Raw genomic sequence first — 25,529 nt, forward strand, 5'->3', positions numbered from 1 at the left:
CTTGCCTGTGGTCGCCCTTGTCTGCGTTTGCCTGGTGGTCCTTTCCAGAGCGTGGTTCGCTTCGTCCACCTTGTATAAGGTAGCCTTGCTACGTGTCCTGCCCATTTCCATTTCATGTTTATGCAGTGTTCCAGGGCATCTACGATCTTGGTTTTTTCTCTTATTTCTGAGCTTTTTATTTTATCTAACCGTTTTATTTTTAGTATACTTCGTTCCTGTGCTCTCTGGCAGGTTCTAATTTTTTGTTTAATGTCATTTGTGTATGTCCAGGTTTGGCACCCATAGCTTAGACATGGTAGTAAGCAGGAGTCTATGACTTTTTTTTTTCAGTGGCATTGGTATAGGACTTTTTAGAATGTCTTTTAGACTCCAGAATTTACACCATGTTTTTGTGATTCTTCTATCTAGTTCTTTCTCATTTCGGTCCTTTTCAAATGAAATTTGTTTTCCTAGGTAGATATAGTCTTTCACGTACTCGATTGCTTCATCTTGTATGTGTATTGGTCGTTCTTTTCCGTTTGTTATTATTTTTGTTTTGCTCAAGTTCATTTCCAGTCCGATTTCATGGCTAATTGAGTGCAAATTTGATATCATATTTTGCAGTTCCAGTGCGCTGTTCGATAAGATGGCAATGTCGTCAGCAAAACAAAGGTAACTGAGGTGTCTGCCGTTTATGCTTACGCCTTTTCTTTCCCACTTTAGATTTTTCATTATGCTGTGTAGTACGGCAATGAACAGTGTCGGAGAGAGTGGGTCTCCCTGCCTCACTCCTCTCTGTATTTTAATTGTTTTGCCTGTGCTCTCTAGTCTTATTTTGCTTGTTGAATTAAGGTAAATATTTTTGATGATGTCTATGTATGTTTTAGGTAGCTCATATTCATGTAAAGCTTTCCATATTGCATCATGTGAAATTGTATCAAAAGCTTTTTTGCAATCTATGAATGCTATGTATACTGTTTCATTAAATTCTGAGTGTTTTTCTATGACTTGCTCTATTGACTGAATATGGTCCATCGTAGAGAAACCTTTGCGGAAGCCGGCTTGTTCTACTGGCAGTTGGTTTTCTATAGCAGGGGAGATGCGTTTCTGAAGACAGGATGAGAAAAGCTTGTACAGGTTTGACATTAAGCTTATAGGCCGGTAATTGGAGATGTCAGCGGGGTTGCCTTTTTTGTACAGAATGGTAATTTCTGATGACGTCCATTGGTCAGGAACTGTTTTATGCCTGAGAATAAGATTGAAGAGGTGTGCTAGATAGGTGTGCATTTTTCTACCTGAAGCTTTTAGGTGTTCATTTGTTATCCCGTCGCTGCCTGGGCTTTTTTGTGCTTTTAGTTTTTTTAGTGCTATTAAAATCTCTATTTCATCGAACCATTTGATGTGTACAATTTCCTTGTTTTCAGTTTGATATGATGGCGCTGATATGTATGGGCTTTCCTTTTTTGAGTAAAGTTCTTTGTAGAAGTGATGTGTATTTGTATATACCTATACGTAGTTATAGGGCGGTTGCGCCGACTGCTTAACCAGTAATAAACTAGCTTGCGAACTAGACGGTTGTTTCACTCATACACCTCAGTGTCGAACGAGGATTCTGAAGTACCCGCGCTAAGTGAAAAAAAAAAAATGGCTTATTTTGGAAATTTAGCGAATTTCGATCACAAAACTGGTGAATGGCAGATATTTCACAGCAAATTAAAGCAATTTTTTGTGGTGAATAAAGTTGTGGATGAAGAGGACAAGCGCGCCCTTTTGTTCACTCTCATGACAGACGAAACCTACCGCTTGTTACGTAACTTGGCTCATCCAAAGGAATTAGAGGAGCTCGAGTTCAAAGAGCTAGTGAAATTACTCGACGGCCACTTCAAGAAAAAGCAGTGTACGTACGCTGATAAGGCCAAGTTTTATGCTGCGACGAGAGTACCAAGCGAGACTTTAGGGGACTGGGCGGCGCGATTAAGAGGATTAGCAACTTATTGCAATTTTGGCGCGGCCCTGGAAGCGAATTTAGCAGATCGTTTCATCCTAGGCTTGGGCTCGGGGCCCGAGCGTGATAAATTATTTGAAAAAACGGCTACCCTTTCGATGGCGGAGGCTCTGGAGATTGCAGAGAAAGCGGCGGTCGCTAGGGAAGCGAAGACGGAGATGGCGGCAACTGTCAAAGAAGAGCCCGTATTTTATGGGGCTAGTGGTAATGGGCACGGCCGAGGCGGCTGGAACAAAGGGCATCGCGGCCGTAGCAACAGCGGTGGCGGAAACCGGCCGGCCGGAGGCGACCAGGGGCAGCGAGATGATTTCCGTTGTGCCGTTTGTGGAATGAGAAACCATGATGTAGATAGTTGCCGTTACAAGAATTATCGATGCCAGAAATGTGGAGTTATAGGACATTTGAAAAAAGTATGTAAAAGCAAGATTTCGCGAGTGAACTGCATCGCCACTGAACGGGAGGAAAACGTGACCGAAGGAGCTGAGCAGTGTTGTAGGGAGTGCCAAAACTTTAATTTAAGGTACGTGCCTAATATTAAACCAATTATCTTCGATGTGATTTTAGATGGTAAAAATTTATCCATGGAACTAGATTGCGGTTCAGGAGTGTGCGTCATTTCAGACAGTTTGTATTACGAGATGTTTTCTGAGTACCAGTTACAAAAATGTGACCTTAAGATGTGTTTTTACACAGGCCATCAAATCTCGCCACTCGGCTGTTTTCAAATAGGGGCTACTTACAACAATAGAACCGAGAAAATTAATATATTTGTTGTTTTTAACGGTGGCCCGCCCTTGCTTGGTCGAGATTTTATGGCCGCCTTTGACTTGATTGTAACAACAAAGACAAACCTAAATAGTATTGGAAATGATAATGATGTACACCAATTGTTAGAACAATATCCTGACGTTTGGCGCGATGAGCTCGGTTCATTTAACAAGTTCAAGGTCACCTTGCGTCTCAAGGAAAATTCATACCCAAAATTTTTTAAACCACGGTCTGTTCCCTTTGCCTTAAAAGCCAAGGTAGAGGAAGAACTGGATAGGTTAGTAAAGTTAGGTATTTTAGTTCCCGTGAATTACTCAAATTACGCTACCCCTATAGTGCCTGTGCTTAAAGAAAATGGTAAAGTTAGGATAGCTGGCGATTTTTCCGTGACATTAAATAAGGATTTGGTAATTGACAAGTACCCCCTACCTCGAATAGAGGAGGTTTTCGCCAAGTTAGGCGGTGGCGAACATTACAGCAAAATAGACCTTAAAAATGCATATAACCAGTTTTTATTGGATGACTCATCACAGGAACTCACAACCATAAATACCTCGAGAGGATTATTTAAATATACACGATTAGTGTACGGCTTGGCTAATGCGCCGGCGATTTTCCAAAAATCTATGGAAACCCTTCTCACAGGTATTGAGGGTGTGAGTTGCTGGCTTGATGACATTTGTGTAACAGGGCCCAATAAAAAGGTGCATTTGGAAAGGTTAAATTTGGTTTTAAATAGATTAAACGATGCGGGGCTGCGTTTACAAAAAGAAAAATGCGATTTTTTCAAAACTAGTGTCACCTATTTAGGGTATGTTATTAATAAAGACGGCCTACAAACATGTTCCACTAAGGTTGACGCCATTTTAAAGGCACCAGAGCCAACAAACGTGACAGAGGTGCAGGCGTTTCTAGGTTTAGTTAATTACTACAGAAACTTTATTCCTAATGCTTCGGCGTTAATGAGTCCCTTACACGAGCTGTTACGTGCAGGAGCTGAATGGAAGTGGGGAGAGCGGCAGCGGGACGCCGTGCGCGCGGTGCGCCGCGAGCTGGCCTCGGAGCGCGTGCTGGCACACTTCGAGCCCAGCGCGCAGCTGGTTCTCAGCGCTGACGCCGGACCCGGGGGCCTGGGCGCTCTTTTGGCACAACGAGCCGCCGACGGACAGGAGAGACCGCTGGCGTTTGCATCCCGCTCCCTCACCTCCAGCGAACGTAACTATAGTCAGATCCAGAAAGAGGCGGCAGCCTTGATTTTCGCGGTAAAGCGTTTTCATCAATACCTATACGGCCGTAGCGAACCATTCGTTCTAAAAACCGACCACAGGCCGTTAGTTTCGATTTTCAATCCCCAAACTGGAATATCAGCCACGACAGCCTTACGTCTTCAGAGGTACGCTATTATATTGTCGGCATATAACTACACTGTGCAATATGTTTCTAGCAGTAATAACTTAGTAGCAGACTATTTTTCCCGCGCGCCCGTGGCGGACACGTACAGCGATAGTGATAAGGAATTCGATTCGTTATGTGCACTAAATTTTTTAGATTCGGTTTCATCGGCGGTAACCGCGCATGATATTAAAAGGGCTACCGGGGTCGATTCGACTCTTCAAACGGTAATTAAATATATGAACAAGGGTTGGCCGCGTAAAATCAATTGTAAATCGGTCCAGCCTTATTATAATTGCAGAACCGATTTACAATTTGAAAATGGATCCTTATTGCGAGGGCACAAAGTCGTAATTCCAGTATCACTCAGGGGTCGCATGTTAAGCGAACTGCATAGCACGCACTTAGGTATTGTTAAAATGAAATGCGCAGCGCGCAGTAGGATGTGGTGGCCGGGTATCGACCGGGACATCGAGCGCTGCGCGGGCGCATGCCAGGCTTGCGTGGCGCTGCGGCCGGCCCCGCCGCGGGAGCCGCCCGCGCCGTGGCCGCGCGCGCCCGGGCCCTGGCACCGGGTACACATCGATTATATGACGATAGGGCAAAGGGTATATTTGATTGTGGTCGATTCTTATAGTAAATGGGTGGAATGTCTACACATGCCAAATGGTACTAGCACACAATCATTAATAGCGAAATTAAAGTACATTTTCTCAGTATTCGGTATACCTAAAGTTTTAGTATCGGATAACGATGTAAAAATTCATTGCGCTGAATTTAGGTCATTTTGTTCTAACAATGGTATAAAATATATGAATTCGCCGGTGTATCACCCCAATAGTAACGGTCAGGCGGAAAATTCTGTTCGCACATGTAAAAAAATGTTAAAATATATTTTAAAACAAGATGTAATCTCACACGTAGTACATGAAAAATTGTTAAATTACTTGTTTGACTATAGGAACACTGTGCACTGTACTACCGGGGAAACTCCGGCCAAACTTATGTTTGGACGGGAGCTGAGAACTCGTCTTGATTTAATATTACCCTCAGACAGTACGGCGAGCGCGATTGATAACGACACAGCAACAGCTGTTTGCACGCATAAGCGAATATTTCAAATTGATGAAATAGTTTGGGCCCGGTGGTACAGTGCAAGGAAAGAAAGTTGGGAGTTAGGTCAAATTAAAGAAAAAATTGGAAATAAGATGTTTAAAATATATGTAAACAAATACGATACGATCTGTATAAGACATGTAGATCAACTTTTAAAATATAAAGGTCAAGCTATTGACAATTTATTTGAAGGGAAAAATGATGTATCTAACGATCCTATACCATTGCCCTCATTTCCTCCCCCGTCTATTTCAAGCGGTATGCCAATTTTACCTACCGATTCTGCGGTGGATAGTCCACCACCCGCTGAAATAGTGGTGGAGGAAAGGAGTGCAGATGAAGCTGGGAATGAAGTGTGGGAAGAGTGCGAGGGAGAGATAGGTGAGCACGGGCCGTCTGCGCACGAGTCCGCTGTCGCCGCGCCCGCGCCCCCGGCGTCGCCGGCGCAGTTGCCGAGCGCGGCCTCACCGCGCGAACTTGGTACGTCTGTCTTAGACGAGTGCCCAATGCGACATAATTTGCGACCCAGAAAAAAAGTAGATTATAAGCTTTAGTTAGTTAAAATAATATATGATGTATCAATTAGTTGTATACATATCTAGTTATAAATACTGATGTTACCTATCAATTTAGTTTTAAAATAGTGGTGAAGGGATGATGTGTATTTGTATATACCTATACGTAGTTATAGGGCGGTTGCGCCGACTGCTTAACCAGTAATAAACTAGCTTGCGAACTAGACGGTTGTTTCACTCATACACCTCAAGAAGTTTGTCGCAGTTTCCAGTATTTTACTTCTTATGTTGGTAGTTTTTCCATTTGATTCCAGTTTTGGTACCCATGTTTTTATTTTGTTGAGTTCCTTGAAAGCTTTTTTTGTACTTCCATTTGAAGCTAGGCAATTTTCTATTGTTTGTAATTTATGTTCTTTGTAGTCTTTTCTTATTGCTTTGTTTACTTGTTTATATAGTAGTAGTACTTTATTAATATTTATGACTTTATCAGACATTGTCGTTTGTCTCTCTGTGACTTGAGGCTCGCGGGCCGCAAGTCACAGATTCACGGGCCGCAGGTTGCCGATCGCTGACCTATATTGATATTACGGCACCATTCTGTTATTATAAATAAGGTCCTAATTACCAGTTAAGGTTACCTTTCCACTAAGGCGAGATGAGAGGAGACGTGCAGGAATTAACCAATAGCATCGGTTCTCTTCTTGGTTCAGCTGTATTACTGCCATTGACGTATATATCTCAGGACTGGCCTTACGTGCAATAAGAATGGGGCATGAATGTGACACCGCTACAACGCGATTGGTTGATGAGTTCGCATCACGCGCGCGATTGGTCGCAACTAGTTGCGTTAGACTGCACGATTGGCTCGAATTCATGAGTGACACCGCTGAACGAACCACCATTTTTAGTGCCCGTAAGGCCCGTCCTGAGATATACGTCAATGATTACTGCATGTCTCATCTAGCTCCGCTCATCTCATCATCGGAAAGGCGCTCAGGAAAGGCAGCCTAATAATGTTGCTGGTAGTATATAGAGAGCCAGTTTAGTTATGTGTTTAGTTGTACTTTGACAGTAGGTAGTGTTTCGGTAGTACCTACTTTAACCTCTTCCTATCCATCTAGGCAATTCGGGTCAGCAAAGAGAAGCAAAGTTCGTTTTTGTCTGGCAAATTTAGACCCATGGGAGTTGAGAGGTTAAATAATAACTTGAAGACGTAGTCTAGATGTATTACAGACAAACAGTAGGTACTTTATCACTTATCAGTATTAAAAATTACATTTCTCAGTATCTAGATGTTCTTATTTATAAATACGTTTTGTCGCTCCGATATCATTCCTCCACCGCGACTCTAAACCCCTATGCAAGAAAAATTGGTTTCGCCAGCTGCTTAATAATCGCCGTTACCGATCACGGCTTTGATAGCTATACTTTAAAAACTGAACTAGATGTCATATATTAAAGAAAAAGTGACGAAGCCCTCCAGTGGTAAAGGCCGGATTCGAACCGGCGTCTTTAGCAATCCGGGCTAACGCCTTGAACCCCTTGGCCACCCCGCCACGGTGGAACCCGTCCCAATTTCTCGACTATATGCCATCTTACTAAGACTAGGCGTCTTTGACCTACTCTAAGGCCAAGCAACTGACCCAAAAAGGATCTCGGCCTCTGACACAAGAGAGCGCCACTCTGCCCTATCTTGCACCACTTCACTCCAGTTGGGTATTCCGAGGGCGGACAGGTCTTTTAGGGCTTAATCGCTTGGATATAGCTATAGCCTTTCAAGTGGCATACGTAATTTTTGAGTTGTTCGAATTTCGATTTTATGTTAATTAAAATCAAATTTAAATGACTTAAGTAAATTGTCCGTGAGCCGGTTCCTGCCACTTCAATGGATATGTAATGGTAATATATTTGGCTCGTGTATCTCCGAAGGCCTGAACTATATGGACCACTGCAAGGAGCAAAACCTGACGCCCCCAGCGGTGCCGATGGTCTTCGGAAAGTTCCCGAGCTGCGTCGTCGGCCCCAAGGACGCGGTGCGACTGCGGAAGTCTACATCGGTTGGTATTACCACAATAAATTCTTCGTCACACAGGCGCGTTTTCCGGGCGCGGCGTGAGCGGGGCGCGCCGATTTTATATATAAAATGCTCACGCCACGCCCGGACAACGCGCCTGTATGACGAAGCCTTAAATGGGTTAATCAACTTTTTCTTACGTCCGTTACGGTCTCCTGAGTCACTCTTAAAATTCTAGGTTTTTCGTATTTAAATGAACCAAACTTGCATTTTATGGTAGTTATAAGACCTTTCCATAATGGGACATCTACTGACCATGTTAGTGGAACATGGTACAGCATTTCTTCTAACAATCTATGCTACTATTGTCTCCTCGCTGATGGGACAGAATAACAACAAGAAATAGTTGATTGACCCAAATAATAGAACTAGGTACAGAAGATTCCCTCTAACAAAACGCGTCTATCACGACAGATATGACCGCTAGGTGGCGCAAGCGCGAGCAGGCGTCGGTTCCGTAGTGGTGCGTGGTAATTACTATGGCTAGACACCTAAATTGGTGTGGGCCGCATGTAGTTGTTGGTACTTGTACTCTTGTAGCGCATAGACTAGGAATCCTCTAGACGGAGTTAAGAGCAATTATTTCATGAAACCGATGCTGCCAAAAATACTGGGGTGCGGGGGACGAGGTGAGCGAGTCCCGTGCCGTGATTGGTCCGTTCAAAGACACGGACGTCACACAAAGACACTTTGACTCGAAGATGCAGTAAAACTACTATTTGTGGCAGAGGGGGTAGCGCTACTATGCTCAGTCTAGAGCAGCGGTCGGCAACCTGCGGCCCGTGACGCTATCACTTGCGGCCCGCGAGCCTCCCTGGCTATTTTTACACGACTGCCCCAAAAAAAGAGTGTATTGTTTTCAGCGTTCATGTTTGTATGTGGGTATGTAAGTTTCTTTGTTACACCGTAACAGCTAAGTGCCTGAACCGATTTAGGTGTTTGAGATATCATTGGAATCCTTACGTCATCCCGAGTAACATAGGCTATGTGACGTCATCACAAAACCAATATGGCGGATTATGCACTGCAAATTGTGCAACCGAAACAAAAATAAAACTTATAAACCTATCGAGTTGGGTATTAAAATAAAGGATTTTGAAAGACGATTCTAAAACTGTACACAAAATATGGTTTAAACTATTCATTTGGTAGGACAAGATTTTACAAAATATAAGTATAACGCAAAGATAAATGAATTGTCTAAATCTATTGAATGGGGTATTAAAAGAAAGGATTTTTTAAGGCGATCATACGAATATATATAAGTTATATGTTTAATTGTATCGTTGGAGAGAAAATACGAAATGTTCTACATCGCGCTAATGACATTTCTCTTTGCAGCTATATACGACAACGTCATACGTGGCGCTTACGTTATTTTCAATTGCGAAAGTGTCAAATACGAAAGGAACGGTTTGAACGATTGACTAGGTAAGCATTTCTCAAAAAATTTGTACATTTCGATCACATCTTAGATTTCTATAAAATTGGTTTGCTGGTAAAGTACATGAAGCTGAACAATTTCCACTTCCCAAAATGTCCAAGAAAGTTTGTATGAAACATCCTTTTTTGTTACCAGATTTCCTTACACATTTGGTAACAAAAAAGGAATGTTTCATACAAACTTTCTTGGACATTTTGGGAAATATGGTAGAAATTGTTCAGCTTCATGTACTTTACCAGCATACCAATTTTTATAGAAATCTAAGATGTGATCGAAAAGTACAAATTATTTGAGAAATGCTCAGGTACTCTGAATAAACATATTGTGCTGTTTATTATAAGATTTAACTTGAGACTTTGAATAGAAGACACTATTATCATGACTGTAGAAGGCAGGTCTTTGATGATGATTTTAATTTTGCACGACAAATTTTGCAAATCCCGGAGCACACGTGCTACTGTTGTGAAACAATATTTTACGAGAAGCAAAGACTGGGAGCTTAAGATAGATGGGCGCTTCCTGCAACTTCCACGAGTATTTTAATAACGAAAGCCGAAGGCCGAACTCCGCATAGGGTCGACGCTCTGAAGCGTAAGGCAGGTGCGTGCTTCCTGTAAATTCCCCAAGTATCTTAATTGCGAAGGCCGAAGGCCGAGCTCCGCGTAGGGCCGAAGGCCCGAAGCGTAAGAAAGGTGCACGCTTTTTGCAGTTTCCCCAAGTTTCTTAATTGTAAATACCGAAGGCCGAGCTTCGCGTAGGGCCGAAGGCTCGGAGCGTAAGAGAGGTGCATGCTTTCTGCAGCTTCCCCAAGTATCTTAATTGCGAAGGCCGAAGGTTCGCGTAGGGCCGAAGGCCCGGAGCGTAAGAAAGGTGCACGTTTTTTGCAGCTTCCCCAAGAATCTTAATTGCGAAGGCCGAATGTCGAGCTTCGCATAGGGCCGAAGGCCCGGAGTGTAAGAAAGGTGCACGCTTTCTGCAGCTCGAAGTATCTTAATTGCGAAGGCCGAATGCCGAGCTTCGCATAGGGCCGAAGACCCGGAGTGTAAGAAAGGTGCACGCTTTCTGCAGCTCGAAGTATCTTAATTGCGAAGGCCGAATGCCGAGCTTCGCATAGGGCCGAAGACCCGGAGCGTAAGAAAGGTGCACGCTTTCTGCAGCTCGAAGTATCTTAATTGCGAAGGCCGAAGGCTGAGCTTCGCGTAGGGCCGAAGGCCCGGAGCATAAGAAAGGTGCACGCTTTCTGCAGCTTTTCCAAGTTTCTTAATTGCGAAGGCCGAAGGCCGACCTTCGCGTAGGGCAGAAGGCCCAGAGCGTAAGAAAGGTGCACGTTTTCTGTAGCTTCCTCAAGATTCTTAATTACAAAGGCCGGAGGCCGAGCTTCGCGTAGGGCCGAAGGCCCGGAACGTAAGAAAGGTGCATGCTTTCTGCAGCTTCCCTAAGTATCTTAATTGCGAAGGCCGAAAGCCAATTTATAATTATGTAGTTGCAGAGATATTAAGCCATAGCACTTTTCAATACGTCTGGTTTTTGGGTCCGACCTATTTAGGTTTTTAAGCACGTTTTATGCTAACATATCAAAATATCAACATGATGAAAGCTCCTTGAAGCAACTTAAGTGCCTTAAATCATATAAAAAATGTGGTTGGTTTGTATGGTCACTAAAATGTATAAAATAAAATAAATTAATTAAAAATTAAAAAACACGACTGCAATTCAAAAGCGAACTGAAAAGCTAAAAATAATTTTTAGTTATGTTAGGTACTCAACTTAATTAATGTAAAATATAATATATAGGGAAGTGTTCTGTCAGGGTCGTAAACAGCAAACGGAAAAGTTTAGGCTCATTTAGGATCGTGACTGTACCTGTATATTTTATTTCGATGCAGTCGGGGACCTGTGAATGGGAAAAATTCAATATATCAAGGTCCCCGACTGCAATCGAAATAAAATATACAGGTACAGTCACGATCCTAAATGAGCCTAAACTTTTCCGTTTGCTGTTTACGACCCTGACAGAACACTTCCATATATATTATATTTTACATTAATTAAGTTGAGTACCTAACATAACTAAAAATTATTTTTAGCTTTTCAGTTCGCTTTTGAATTGCAGTCGTGTTTTTTAATTTTTAATTAATTTATTTTATGTATGTAATATTGACAAACGACAATGTCTGATAAAGTCATAAATATATATTAACAATTAATTATATTCGTTAACTCTGCTATGCGGCCCTTGGCTGCTAAAAGGTTGCCGACCGCTGGTCTAGAGGATGTCTTGTCTGTGTTGTAGCGACGCGACGAAATTGAGGAGTGAGCCACGCCTGGTATTACTAATTTTAGATGTTAGATACAATCAACATCGGAGCGGCCAAGGTGCTCTAAATATCTGAACGCGTATAAGGTGACGTTCGGATGTGTGACATTTCCTGCCGCGATTGTGACGTTCATTCCGTCACTCATTTACGTCGCCGCAACAGTAATGCAGCTGCAGTTGACATCCGAAAGTTACCGTTAATAAACGCTTTGTTCAGATTTTTGTGAACACCTTGGCCGCTCCGATATATCTAAAGGCGGCAGCTATACAGACCCATATTATGTAGTTGTAGCTGTACTCGCATGTTTTGTAGTAAAACGTATGTAGTCTCAGTAGGTACATCTAGGTTAGAAGTTAGTGAAAGGCGAAAACCAAAAATATATATAGGTAAATAGTACAACCTACCTTAACTTACCTTACCTTACCTTACCTTCAACATACTTACTGTCTTTTCGTTCGGACAGAGATTCCTTGAAAATTGAGTTCTTACTTGTGTCAGATGCCCATTTGCCTAGGTATGTATGAATCACAGGTCCTCTCACGTCAAATTGGGGTCAATTATTGAAGCAAATTGAGCATGTAACTCATACCGCGTAGGTTGCAAGTAGGTAGGGGCTTGACACGAAACATAATCGTCCAGTTGAAATAGAAACAATGGGTGGGACAAACTACTCACAACTGCATTATTCAAGACAGACCCCTTTGCGTCGAGATCCTTTCTAATAGCACTTATATTTGAGCGTTTTAAAAAAAAATGTAAATTTCATTCATGTCATGGCGCCATATGCCGCCCCTAGCGGATTGCATTTTGTTTTTCTTCCTTGACTTCTGGGCGGCGAAACGTATTGGCCCGGGGCGCCAAATTTCAAAATACGCCCCTGCGTGAATGTACAAATGATTCTCAGTAAAATGAGCCCAAGAAGTCAATATTTTGAAGACATGAATGAAATGTACATTTTTTTTGGAAAATGCTCATTTAGTTGTTTGCAAGTATGCGTATGTATATTTATGGAATCAAGATGGCAATACAATAATTTAGATAATCGAGCTGATCTAGCCAGGGGGCGAATAGTGGTTTTAGCCTTTAGGGAGCTACTAGAAAGCCCCTCGAATTTTGGGCTCATTTGATTTGTTCTGACGAGTCTAATAAGTACTTAATGGACGCAAAAACACCGACCGTCAGTAGGTAATAGAAGCATATTTATATCAAAACTTTTTTTTGGCAGGAACAGGAATTATTATGTGACATACCTACTAATAAATTAACATATTCATTTACAATTTTACAGAAAGTGGACTGGGAGGTTGAACTAACCGTAGTCATTGGCAAGAAAGCGAGCGACGTAAAGGCAAAAGACGCTTTCGACTACATTGCTGGCTACACCGTGGCTCAAGATATCAGTGCCAGGGACTGGCAGAAGGAAAGGAATGCTGGTCAATTCCTGCTTGGCAAGGTAAGAAGTTTTCGACTACATTGCCGGTTACACCGTGGCTCAAGATATTAGTTCCAGAGATTGGCAGAAGGAGAGGAATGCTGGACAATTTTTGCTTGGCAAGGTAAAAAGCTTTCGACTACATTACTGGTTACACCGTGGCTCAAGATATCAGTGCCAGGGACTGGCAGAAGGAGAGGAATGCTGGACAATTCTTACTTGGCAAGGTAAGGAAGCTTTCGACTACATTGCCGGTTACACCGTGGCTCAAGATATAAGTGCCAGAGACTGGCAGAAGGAGAGGAATGCTGGACAATTCTTAGTGTAAGGCCTGAGTGGATGCTCGAAGCGGAGCGTTCGGCAGGGCGTGCAGCGTGGCGTCGGGCTTACAAGTGATTTGAGCAGCGTGCACTAAGGCCGCTCCTATACGTTTGCATTTGTTTAACATGCACGCCGCACACCCCGCCCCGCTGCACGCCCAACTCCAGCGTCCACTCAGGCCTCACACTTACTTGGCAAGGTAAGACGCTTTCGACTACATTGCCGGCTACACCGTGGCTCAAGATATAAGTGCCAGAGATTGGCAGAAGGAGAGGAATGCTTGACAATTCTTACTTGGCAAGGTAAGAAGCTTTCGACTACATTACCGGCTACACCGTGGCTCAAGATATTAGTGCCAGACATTGGCAGAAGGAGAGGAATGCTGGACAATTTTTGCTTGGCAAGGTAAAAAGCTTTCGACTACATTGCTGGTTACACCGTGGCTCAAGATATCAGTGCCAGTACGAAAGTACCTTCTCGCTAGCCTTAGGTACTATATCGACCTCGTTACCTTAATTTGTCCAATAGAAAGCAATAAATCTGTGAGGTCAGCCATTAGCGGGGTTAATTCAATTTTGCTTCGTGTTCTTTGTAATTGCTTCTAGTGTCTACATTGATACCACAATTTGAAATTTTCTAAATACCCTCTCTTTCTGTCTCACCCCTTTTGTATCTGTTTTTCTATGTTTATTCTGCTGTGTGAGTCTAAAACGCGACTTTTACTATACTTAGTCCGTTTTTTAGATTAGAAATTTTATAACCTCAAAAGTGGTGGTAACTTTCTTCCTCCAAAATTAAATCTGCGGGCGCAGCATAGCTAGTTCCATTTTTATCGCCTGTTACTATGCCCGTCACTTTCGCACTTACATTCTCGTTAGAACGTGACAGGAATGGTGACAAGCGATAAAAATGCGACCGTGCTAATACCGCCGCTGAGTAAGTATGCACAGAATTATAGTGTCGTTTACATATTATTGTATCGCAATATTAAATATCATATGAACCCTAGCTAACATTTCGGAAGAAAAAATTTAATTACCACTACTTTTGAGGTTAGAAAAGTTAAAAAAACGGAGTAAGTAAATAGTAAAAGCGGCCAAGTGCGAGTCGGACTCGCCCATGAAGGGTTCCGTATTTAGGCGATTTATGACGTATTAAAAAAAACTACTTACTAGATCTCGTTCAAACCAATTTTCGGTGGAAGTTTACATGGTAATGTACATCATATATTTTTTTTAGTTTTATCATTCTCTTATTTTAGAAGTTAGGGGGGGGGGGACACACATTTTATCACTTTGGAAGTGTCTCTCGCGCAAACTATTCAGTTTAGAAAAAAATGATATTAGAAACCTCAATATCATTTTTGAAGACCTATCCATAGATACCCCACACGTATGGGTTTGATGAAAAAAAAAAATTTGAGTTTCAGTTCGAAGTATGGGGAACCCCAAAAATTTTTTTTTTTTTTTTCTATTTTTGTGTGAAAATCTTAATGCGGTTCACAGAATACATCTACTTACCAAGTTTCAACAGTATAGTTCTTATAGTTTCGGAGAAAAGTGGCCGTGACATACGGACGGACAGACAGACGGACAGACGGACAGACGGACAGACAGACAGACATGACGAATCTATAAGGGTTCCGTTTTTTGCCATTTGGCTACGGAACCCTAAAAAATCGTCTTTTAGACCATTACGGCATTGTTACTTTTCAAGTTTGATCCGATCTGATGTCTGTGTGTCCGTCAGACTGTCAAAGAGTTGCATCTGTTTGTGATTGTACAGTCTCACTCCGTGATTGTTACGCCATTTAGGGTTCTAGCTAAATTGGACATTCCATAGCGTAAGTATGCAAAAACCAATGTAGCTAGGACTCTAAATGGCGTAACAGTCCCGTGTGGTGACTGTCAGAGATGTACAAAATGGTTTTAAAAAAGCATTTAAATACAAAATGCAAAATACTTTTCAGATTTACTATTTCAAATGCAAAATACCAAATAGTTTTGCGTTATGTATTTCAAATGCTAAATGCAAAATAGGTATTTTCAAAATACTTTTTCAAAATAAAATACCTTTTGACCAAATCTCAGATATTTTTATTTATTTTAGGTATTTGTCATGAGAAATAGAGACACAATGCAGAGCCGAACAAAAACGTCTAATAACATGGCACCTTATGCATGACATTTTGGTCATATTTATCAGTACGCGTATCAATAAATTCTGTTATTAATAATAATAATACTTCGTCTAATAGCGAAGAGTCTCGACCAACATCTTGAGAGACTCTCGCTAGGTGGTTGGATCAAGGGCCAGATGCAGAAGGCGGTGATCTTGGACACGGCGCGGATAGTCCGCCGGTTCCTCTCTCTGCAGCCCTGACCACCGGCAGCTTGGGCCTTGCCCCGCTGCTGGCGGCACCCTAGGTTAGGTTTTTTTAAAATATTTTTATATTGTTTTTGTAAGTGTTTTTATATTTTAATTTTATATCCATATTGTAATAAAACCTAATTTAAGACGAAAAATGAATAAAGAGTATTCTCACTTAAAATAATGTAAAAAACTAGACTAACGAAAAGAGAGCCATGGCTCCATTTTGTGACTTGTGTGGCCATTTATTTCGATTGATTCTATGTAGTTCTTATTTTGTTATTATTACACTTTTCTTTTATTAATAACAACTGGACTGGTATTGTTAAAAAGTGAAAAAAAAAAAACATCGTTTTTTATTTATTACGCTTTTTAACAATACCTGGCGCTGGCGCCAGGCGCTAGCAGGCGCCTCTATCGGTCAAATTCGGCAATACAAGCGTCATTCGTTCATTTCATTTTGTCTGACTGGTAATGTTGGTTAAACTTAATCACAAAGTATTTTGCATTTTGAAATGAATATAAAAATGCAAAATACATCTCGAAAAGTATTTCAAATAAAATACAAAATGTTTTTTACTAAAAGGCATTTAAATGCAAAATACAAAATAGGTATTTTGCATTTTGTATTTGCATTTTAAATAGAAGTATTTCAAATAAATCGCATCTCTGGTGACTGTACATTTAAATCTCAGAGTACGAGTTCGATTTACTCTTGGCCTGTTCTGGAAGCTATAGTTATAATAATAAAGACCAATGCACCCCCCAATAGGAATATTAGGAAGTAGGTAATAAAATAAAGCAACCACATTGATTTAGAGTTTTTTAATCTTTTACTTTTTTTTTCAGGCGATGGACACGTTCTGCCCCATAGGTCCGTGTATGACGACCAGCGACGAAATCGGGGACCCTCAGAAACTGAAGATCCAATGCTCAGTCAACGGCGTGGTCAAACAGACCAGCAAAACTGACCAGCTGGTGCATAAAATACAGGACGTCATTGAGAGACTGACATCGTAAGTACTCTCTCTGTCACACACTCTCATCTCTCTGAAGATCCAGTGCTCAGTGAACGGTTTGCTGAAACAGACCAGCAATACTGACCAGCTGGTACAAAAAATACAGGACGTCATTGAGAGACTGACCTCGTAAGTACTCTCTCTGTCACACACATACTCTCCCTCTCTCTGAAGATCCAATGCTCAGTCAACGGCGTGGTCAAACAGACCAGCAATACTGACCAGCTGTTTTTTTTTATTTATTGAGAAACAAACAGTCTTATAATTAACATAAGAGCAACTTAGCTAATAGCTACAAATTGATTTATTTATAGACCTATAGTTCCCTAATCTACAAATTGTATCGAGGTACAATTAAAAAAATAATAAAAAAGTGTAACCTATAGTTGTACATAACAAATGAGTGAACAAGAGAAGATACTCAAAAAACCAGTGCCTACTATGCTTACAACATTACACCCTTATTTTAATAGAGAATATACAGTCCTCTTAAAGAGATTTAATGAACTGCCAAACAATTCTGCGTCCATACATTTTTCATTGTACTGTTTACTGTTAGCTGATGCATAAAATACAGGACGTCATTGAGAGACTGACCTCGTAAGTGCTTGTCACACACATACTCTCATCTCTCTGAAGATCCAGTGCTCAGTCAACAGTTTGCTGAAACAGACCAGCAATACTGTTGGTAACAATACCGCCGCCGCATCAAGTAGGGAATGGACATATGTTGCGTCTAGTGCCTAGTTCGTAGTATTTAGATGAATCCAGGAGATCTAGACTGCTGAATAAAACGATAGCGGACTGTAAACACTATTTTTAATTACTGGTAGTTACAAAGATATTCTTATTATTTATAATTAATTTGGACGCGACGCGATATGTGTGCGTTCCGCGAGCCGTTATTTCGATTCTGCCCGTCCCCCCGCGGACCGGTCCCCGGGCCCGTCGCCGGCTAACCGGTCCGGTGACGTGACGTCATCGCTGTTGCTGTGGAGTCAATTTGATGCGGCGGCGGTATTGTTACCAACATATACTCCCGGCATTGAAGAGCTTGGGTCTTCAAGATCTTGGATGGGTAGAGGACAAATTGTGTTGAAGGCCCGACGAATGACTCCCTTTTTCGTCTTTATGTCGGCTACTCTTGCGATGCCATCTCTGCCAGGCAGTACTTGGACGATGCGGCCGAGCAGCCACATAAGCGGCGGTAGATTCTTGTCCTTGATTACTACCATGGTTCCGACGTCGAGTTTGCCCCTTGAGCTCTGCCATTTGGTTCTCTGTTGCAGGCCAGAAATATACTCAGTGGAGAACCTGTTCCAGAAGTGCTGTTTAAGGAACTCGATGCGCTGGTACCTTTGAAGTGAGGTAATCTTTAGGTTGGTGAGCTGAGGGTAAGGCAAAGACGTGAGAGGCCTTCCAATTAAGAAGTGAGATGGACTTAAAAAGGATAGATCAGATGGATCATTAGAAAGTGGCGTAAGAGGACGTGAGTTTAAAATCGCTTCGATCTTTACTAAGCACGTAGCCAATAATTCATAGGTGAGATATGTAAGACCTAGGGTTCGTCGCAGGTGGTACTTTACGGACTTCACGGCAGACTCCCAGATTCCTCCAAAGTGAGGTGTGTATGCTGGGATGAAGGAGAAATTGATTTGCGCGTCGGCCATATCTGCCGCAAAGTCTTGTTTTAAGAGATTTGAGAGCTCATTGAAGGTACCAACAAAGGTCGTGCCATTATCTGAGAAGATTACCCTTGGCTTGCCACGACGACCAATAAATCGGTTAAGAGCTGCCATAAAAGCTTCCTTGGTCAAATCCGAAACAAGCTCCAAATGAAGTGCCTTGGATGCTAAACACACAAATATGCAAATATAGGCCTTTACGAGCCTACACCCTCTACCTTTGCGGTCAGCTATAAGAATTGGACCGGCGTAATCGGTGCCTGTTTCAAGGAACGGATATTCAAGGTGCAACCTTTCTTTCGGCAAGTTACCCATTATTGGTTGCACTGTTTCACCTTTCAATCGAACACATTTGAGACAAGTATGGACAATCTTTTAACGACATCCAGTTAATAGGACCCAGGGTTCAGGACGACTTATTTTCCATTTTACTACGGTTTCGTCAACATAAATATGTAGTGTCAGCTGACATCGAGAAAATGTATCGGCAAATTCTTGTGGACGACGAACAACGTCAACTTCAGTTGATCTTATGGAGGGCAGACCCTTCAAAGCCGCTTAAAATTTATTCCCTTAATACCGTGACTTACGGGACGTCATCAGCTCCGTTTCTGAGTACACGGTGCCTCTTACAGCTATCACAAGAATCCAGTGACAAGCAAACGAAGGAAGCGATCGCCAGGGATTTTTATGTAGACGACTTCCTATCTGGCTCTCATTCTATAGATGATACTGTGGCACTATGTCGTAATGTAATAGATACGCTGGAAAATGCTCAATTCCACTTGCGTAAGTGGCAGTCTAATAATAAAGAAATTCTTAAAGCCGTTGGTGAGGATTCATGTCTGACAGAATGTGTGGATCTCAGCGAGAACGAGCTGTCTAAAACATTAGGCCTTAATTGGAGATGCGCTCAAGACAGTCTTACATTTCGCATAGACATCTCGTTACCAAAGGTAGTCACTAAAAGACACATTCTTTCAGTCATAGCCCAAATTTTTGACCCTTTAGGATTAGTAACGCCTTGTATCGTGCAGGCGAAAATAATCATGCAGAAACTTTGGGTAAACCAGTGTTCTTGGGATGATCCGCTTACAGGAGACATACTTACATCCTGGGAAGACTTTGTAAAAACTCTGCCTTATCTTAATAATATCCATATACCTCGCTGGGTCTTGTGCAATACTCCTACGGCTGTTGATTTCCACGTCTTCACTGATGCGTCGGAGAAAGCATACGGAGCTTGCCTGTACGTCCGCTCCGTGGCCGGGGATGGCTCAGTGAGTGTTCACCTACTGGCATCTAAAAGTAAAGTCGCGCCGATTAAAGTCACAACTATTCCGCGTCTCGAGCTTTGCGGGGCCTTATTAGGCGCAAGATTGTGTACAAAGGTTCTTGAGTCACTTACCCGGAAACCAGACCATTGCGTATTTTGGTGTGACTCGATGATAGTCATGGGTTGGCTATCATCTTCTCCTTGTTCATTACGTCCTTTTGTCAAAAACCGGATATCAGAGATCCAGGAAAGCTCCAGAGCCGCTTCTTGGCGCTACGTGCCTTCAAAGGAGAATCCTGCAGATCTGGTGTCTCGAGGTTTAGGTGCCGACCTCATAATGAACTCTTCCTTGTGGTGGTCGGGACCATCCTTCTTGAAACAGGACATGGCCTATTGGCCGACTGCACCAAAGTCTGGTAACCAGTCTCCACTGCCAGAGATGTTACCGGCCAAGGCATTTGTCGCATGTCCCGCCCCTAATAACGCTGATAACCAAATAGAACATTTAATTAAAAACAAATCATCTTATTCAAAATTGCAACGGGTAATAGCGTATATTCTTAGATTCATACACAATTGTAAAAAAGAAAATACTAAGACAACCGGTGGTCTTAACTTAGTTGAGCTAGAATCGGCTTCAGTTCTACTTCTTCGCAGGTCCCAACAAGACTCATTTCCTGACGAGTATGAGCTTCTTAAAACAGGAAAACCATTGCCAAAGAAAAGCCGGCTTAGTTCGCTATCGCCATTTTTTGATTCAGGGCTTATTAGAGTCGGGGGTCGACTGGTTAACTCATATTATGACTATGGCACAAAGCATCCTATAGTCATCTGTAGTAAGCATCATCTCGCAAGGTTGCTTTTTAAAATGTTCCACTTACGTCTACTTCACGCGCCTCCTCAATTACTTCTAGCGACTATAAAACTTAACTACTGGCCGCTCGGAGGAAGAAACTTAGCAAAACAGGTTGTCCATACTTGTCTCAAATGTGTTCGATTGAAAGGTGAAACAGTGCAACCAATAATGGGTAACTTGCCGAAAGAAAGGTTGCACCTTGAATATCCGTTCCTTGAAACAGGCACCGATTACGCCGGTCCAATTCTTATAGCTGACCGCAAAGGTAGAGGGTGTAGGCTCGTAAAGGCCTATATTTGCATATTTGTGTGTTTAGCATCCAAGGCACTTCATTTGGAGCTTGTTTCGGATTTGACCAAGGAAGCTTTTATGGCAGCTCTTAACCGATTTATTGGTCGTCGTGGCAAGCCAAGGGTAATCTTCTCAGATAATGGCACGACCTTTGTTGGTACCTTCAATGAGCTCTCAAATCTCTTAAAACAAGACTTTGCGGCAGATATGGCCGACGCGCAAATCAATTTCTCCTTCATCCCAGCATACACACCTCACTTTGGAGGAATCTGGGAGTCTGCCGTGAAGTCCGTAAAGTACCACCTGCGACGAACCCTAGGTCTTACACATCTCACCTATGAATTATTGGCTACGTGCTTAGTAAAGATCGAAGCGATTTTAAACTCACGTCCTCTTACGCCACTTTCTAATGATCCATCTGATCTATCCTTTTTAAGTCCATCTCACTTCTTAATTGGAAGGCCTCTCACGTCTTTGCCTTACCCTCAGCTCACCAACCTAAAGATTACCTCACTTCAAAGGTACCAGCGCATCGAGTTCCTTAAACAGCACTTCTGGAACAGGTTCTCCACTGAGTATATTTCTGGCCTGCAACAGAGAACCAAATGGCAGAGCTCAAGGGGCAAACTCGACGTCGGAACCATGGTAGTAATCAAGGACAAGAATCTACCGCCGCTTATGTGGCTGCTCGGCCGCATCGTCCAAGTACTGCCTGGCAGAGATGGCATCGCAAGAGTAGCCGACATAAAGACGAAAAAGGGAGTCATTCGTCGGGCCTTCAACACAATTTGTCCTCTACCCATCCAAGATCTTGAAGACCCAAGCTCTTCAATGCCGGGAGTATATGTTGGTAACAATACCGCCGCCGCATCAAATTGACTCCACAGCAACAGCGATGACGTCACGTCACCGGACCGGTTAGCCGGCGACGGGCCCGGGGACCGGTCCGCGGGGGGACGGGCAGAATCGAAATAACGGCTCGCGGAACGCACACATATCGCGTCGCGTCCAAATTAATTATAAATAATAAGAATATCTTTGTAACTACCAGTAATTAAAAATAGTGTTTACAGTCCGCTATCGTTTTATTCAGCAGTCTAGATCTCCTGGATTCATCTAAATACTACGAACTAGGCACTAGACGCAACAAATACTGACCAGCTGGTGCATAAAATACAGGACGCCATTGAGAGACTGACATCGTAAGTACTCTCTCTGTCACACACATACTCTCCCTCTCTGAAGATCCAGTGTTCAGTCAACGGCGTGCTGAAACAGACCAGCAATATTGACCAGCTGGTGCATAAAATACAGGACGTCATTGAGAGACTGACATCGTAGGTACTCTCTCTGTCACACACATACTCTCCCTCTCTGAAGATCCAGTGTTCAGTCAACGGCGTGCTGAAACAGACCAGCAATATTGACCAGCTGGTGCATAAAATACAGGACGTCATTGAGAGACTGACATCGTAAGTACTCTCTCTGTCACACACTCTCATCTCTCTGAAGATCCAGTGCTCAGTGAACGGTTTGCTGAAACAAACCAGCAATACTGACCAGCTGGTACAAAAAATACAGGACGTCATTGAGAGACTGACCTCGTAAGTACTCTCTCTGTCACACACATACTCTCCCTCTCTCTGAAGATCCAATGCTCAGTCAACGGCGTGGTCAAACAGACCAGCAATACTGACCAGCTGTTTTTTTTTATTTATTGAGAAACAAACAGTCTTATAATTAACATAAGAGCAACTTAGCTAATAGCTACAAATTGATTTATTTATAGACCTATAGTTCCCTAATCTACAAATTGTATCGAGGTACAATTAAAAAAATAATAAAAAAGTGTAACCTATAGTTGTACATAACAAATGAGTGAACAAGAGAAGATACTCAAAAAACCAGTGCCTACTATGCTTACAACATTACACCCTTATTTTAATAGAGAATATACAGTCCTCTTAAAGAGATTTAATGAACTGCCAAACAATTCTGCGTCCATACATTTTTCATTGTACTGTTTACTGTTAGCTGATGCATAAAATACAGGACGTCATTGAGAGACTGACCTCGTAAGTGCTTGTCACACACATACTCTCATCTCTCTGAAGATCCAGTGCTCAGTCAACAGTTTGCTGAAACAGACCAGCAATACTGACCAGCTGGTGCATAAAATACAGGACGCCATTGAGAGACTGACATCGTAAGTACTCTCTCTGTCACACACATACTCTCCCTCTCTGAAGATCCAGTGTTCAGTCAACGGCGTGCTGAAACAGACCAGCAATATTGACCAGCTGGTGCATAAAATACAGGACGTCATTGAGAGACTGACATCGTAGGTACTCTCTCTGTCACACACATACTCTCCCTCTCTGAAGATCCAGTGTTCAGTCAACGGCGTGCTGAAACAGACCAGCAATATCGACCAGCTGGTGCATAAATACAGGACGTCATTGAGAGACTGACATCGTAGGTACTCTCTCTGTCACACACATACTCTCCCTCTCTCTGAAGATCCAGTGCTCCAGCAATACTGGTCAGTATTGCTGGTCTGTTTCAGCTGTTTTTGATAAGTAGCTGGTGCCTAAAATACAAGATGTGATCGAGAGACTGACCTCATAAGTGTTCTCTATCCCTCTCTGTCTAGACATCTGTTTCTCTTTCTCTCTTGATCTGCAACACCTTGCCCTAAGGTACATGTATGACACCAGCGACGAAATCAGCGACCCACAGGGGCCCGTTTCTCAAAAGCTTGTAACTTGTAATACAAGTGGAAGTCCCTTTCTAACAAAAGCTGTCAAAAAGTGACATTTCTCTTGTATTACAAGTTACTTACGCTTGTTTTCCCAAGGGTCTATAGACTCTATAGTATAGGTTCTTCAAAAAAGCGGCCAAGTGCGACTCAAGTGTGAGTCAGACTCGCCCATGAAGGGTTCCGTATTTCGGGTATTTATGACGTAGTAAAAAAAACTACTTACTAGATCTCGTTCAAACCAATTTTCCGTGGATGTTTGCATGGTAATGTACATCATATTTTTTTTTTAGTTTTATCATTCTCTTATTTTAGAAGTTACAGGGGGGGGGGGGCACATTTTACCACTTTGGAAGTGTCTCTCGCGCAAACTATTCAGTTTAGAAAAAAAATATATTAGAAACCTCAATATCATTTTTGAAGACCTATCCATAGATACCCCACACGTATGGGTTTGATGGAAAAAAAATTTGAGTTTCAGTTCTAAGTATAGGGAACCCCCAAAATTTATTGTTTTTTTTTTTCTATTTTTGTGTGAAAATCTTAATGCGGTTCACAGAATACATCTACTTAACAAGTTTCAACAGTATAGTTCTTATAGTTTCGGATAAAAGTGGCTGTGACATACGGACGGACAGACAGACAGACAGACAGACAGACATGACAATCCATAAGGGTTCCGTTTTTTGCCATTTGGCTACGGAACCCTAAAAAGAAGTCCAGTCCAAATATAAGTTTCTTACATCGATATCTTCTTGGATTTCTTTTTTTTTTACTAATCGATGTATTTCGACATTTTTACATGCATAATATTGTAGTAGTAGGTACAGTCAACTGCAATAATATTTAACTCTTCGGAGGCCGCAAAAATACGTGACTCGCTCTTATGGCTCTACAAATAAGATCGTGTCAGATATTTTTGCGGCCTTCGAAGAGTAACATATTATTTATTTATTTATATATATTTAATTCAGATAACAAGATCCATACATTACAAATTAAATTAAACTAAAACTATTTCTTAAATAACTAAATTAGCCTAACAGCACCTCTATTATGGTCCATGTGCATATCGTTATTATTGCAGGTGACTGTACCTCTACCTCTATGCCTTTAAGAATTATTATTTTCAATGTTTTTTTTTACAGAGTGATGACATTATTGCCAGGGGACATTATCCTAACCGGGACCCCAGGGGGAGTTGGCATGTACCGCTCCCCCCCTGAATACCTCAAGGCCGGTGACGTCATCAAGAGCGAGATAGAGAATATCGGCGAACTCGTCACCAGAGTTGAGGCCTTCTAAGATTGCAATAAAAACGGGCCAGTTTGTATGAAACAGTTTCAGTGCTCCGTTTTCATCGTATGAGAAAAATTGTACATAAAATAGTTTATAATGTATAAATGTTTTATAATATTACAATACAACTGTTCAATGTTATATTTGTTTTATTACTATAGTCTGTCAAGCAGGATATGTCATTAGCAATGTAAAGCAAACTAAAGTATGGTCCCTAGGAAACGAACAAAAAGCAGCAATGTACATCGAACAACGATGAAATGTAAACAAAACAGTTCCACAGATAAGGTATAAATGACATGTGTTTTTCGAACAATTCAAACGTAGTGTTGCTAACCCGCGATTTTTCAAATTTGCCGCCTTTTTCTGCTGACAGGATTTGCTTGACCAAGTATATTTTATTTTATTGATAAAAGTGTTTTCACCACACCAGCTCGGAAAGGATTACTTTGCACTTCAAAAACTGATAGCAAAGTTGCATTTTATTTACATGTGAGGCAAAGTAATCAAATGCAAATTTTGAGTTGTTTTCTTATGTTTGCTGGTAGAATTGACTTTTAAATGATAATTTTGGATGATAAAATTTAATATCAATCATTTGGATTTGATTT

The 25,529-nt window shown here is 41.9% G+C and overlaps 2 protein-coding genes across 2 annotated transcripts in view; both read left to right on the plus strand.

Annotated features, from left to right (window-relative positions):
• LOC134657575 (fumarylacetoacetate hydrolase domain-containing protein 2) overlaps nucleotides 1-25,055 on the plus strand; it is a 29,115-nt gene extending 4,060 nt beyond the window's left edge. Inside the window, exons 3-6 of the mRNA XM_063513152.1 lie at nucleotides 7,705-7,832; nucleotides 12,900-13,064; nucleotides 16,584-16,750; nucleotides 24,768-25,055. Coding sequence (XP_063369222.1) covers nucleotides 7,705-7,832; nucleotides 12,900-13,064; nucleotides 16,584-16,750; nucleotides 24,768-24,924 — 617 coding nt within the window. The 3' untranslated portion in view covers nucleotides 24,925-25,055. The remainder of the gene's footprint in view (nucleotides 1-7,704; nucleotides 7,833-12,899; nucleotides 13,065-16,583; nucleotides 16,751-24,767) is intronic.
• LOC134657503 (uncharacterized) lies at nucleotides 1,470-5,817 on the plus strand. Its single transcript, XM_063513077.1, has 2 exons — nucleotides 1,470-2,504; nucleotides 3,746-5,817. Exons 1-2 carry the CDS (start codon nucleotides 1,624-1,626, stop codon nucleotides 3,750-3,752), a joined length of 888 nt encoding a protein of 295 aa, XP_063369147.1. The 5' UTR covers nucleotides 1,470-1,623; the 3' UTR covers nucleotides 3,753-5,817.
• Nucleotides 25,056-25,529: the final 474 nt, after the last annotated feature.

This window comes from Cydia amplana, chromosome 20 (assembly GCF_948474715.1).
Source record: "Cydia amplana chromosome 20, ilCydAmpl1.1, whole genome shotgun sequence".
Classification (NCBI taxonomy): Eukaryota; Metazoa; Arthropoda; class Insecta; order Lepidoptera; family Tortricidae; genus Cydia; species Cydia amplana.

Excerpts from the sequence above, each read along its gene's own strand:
- LOC134657503 (XM_063513077.1), top strand. The coding sequence starts at position 1,624 with ATGGCTTATTTTGGAAATTTAGCGAATTTCGATCACAAAACTGGTGAA.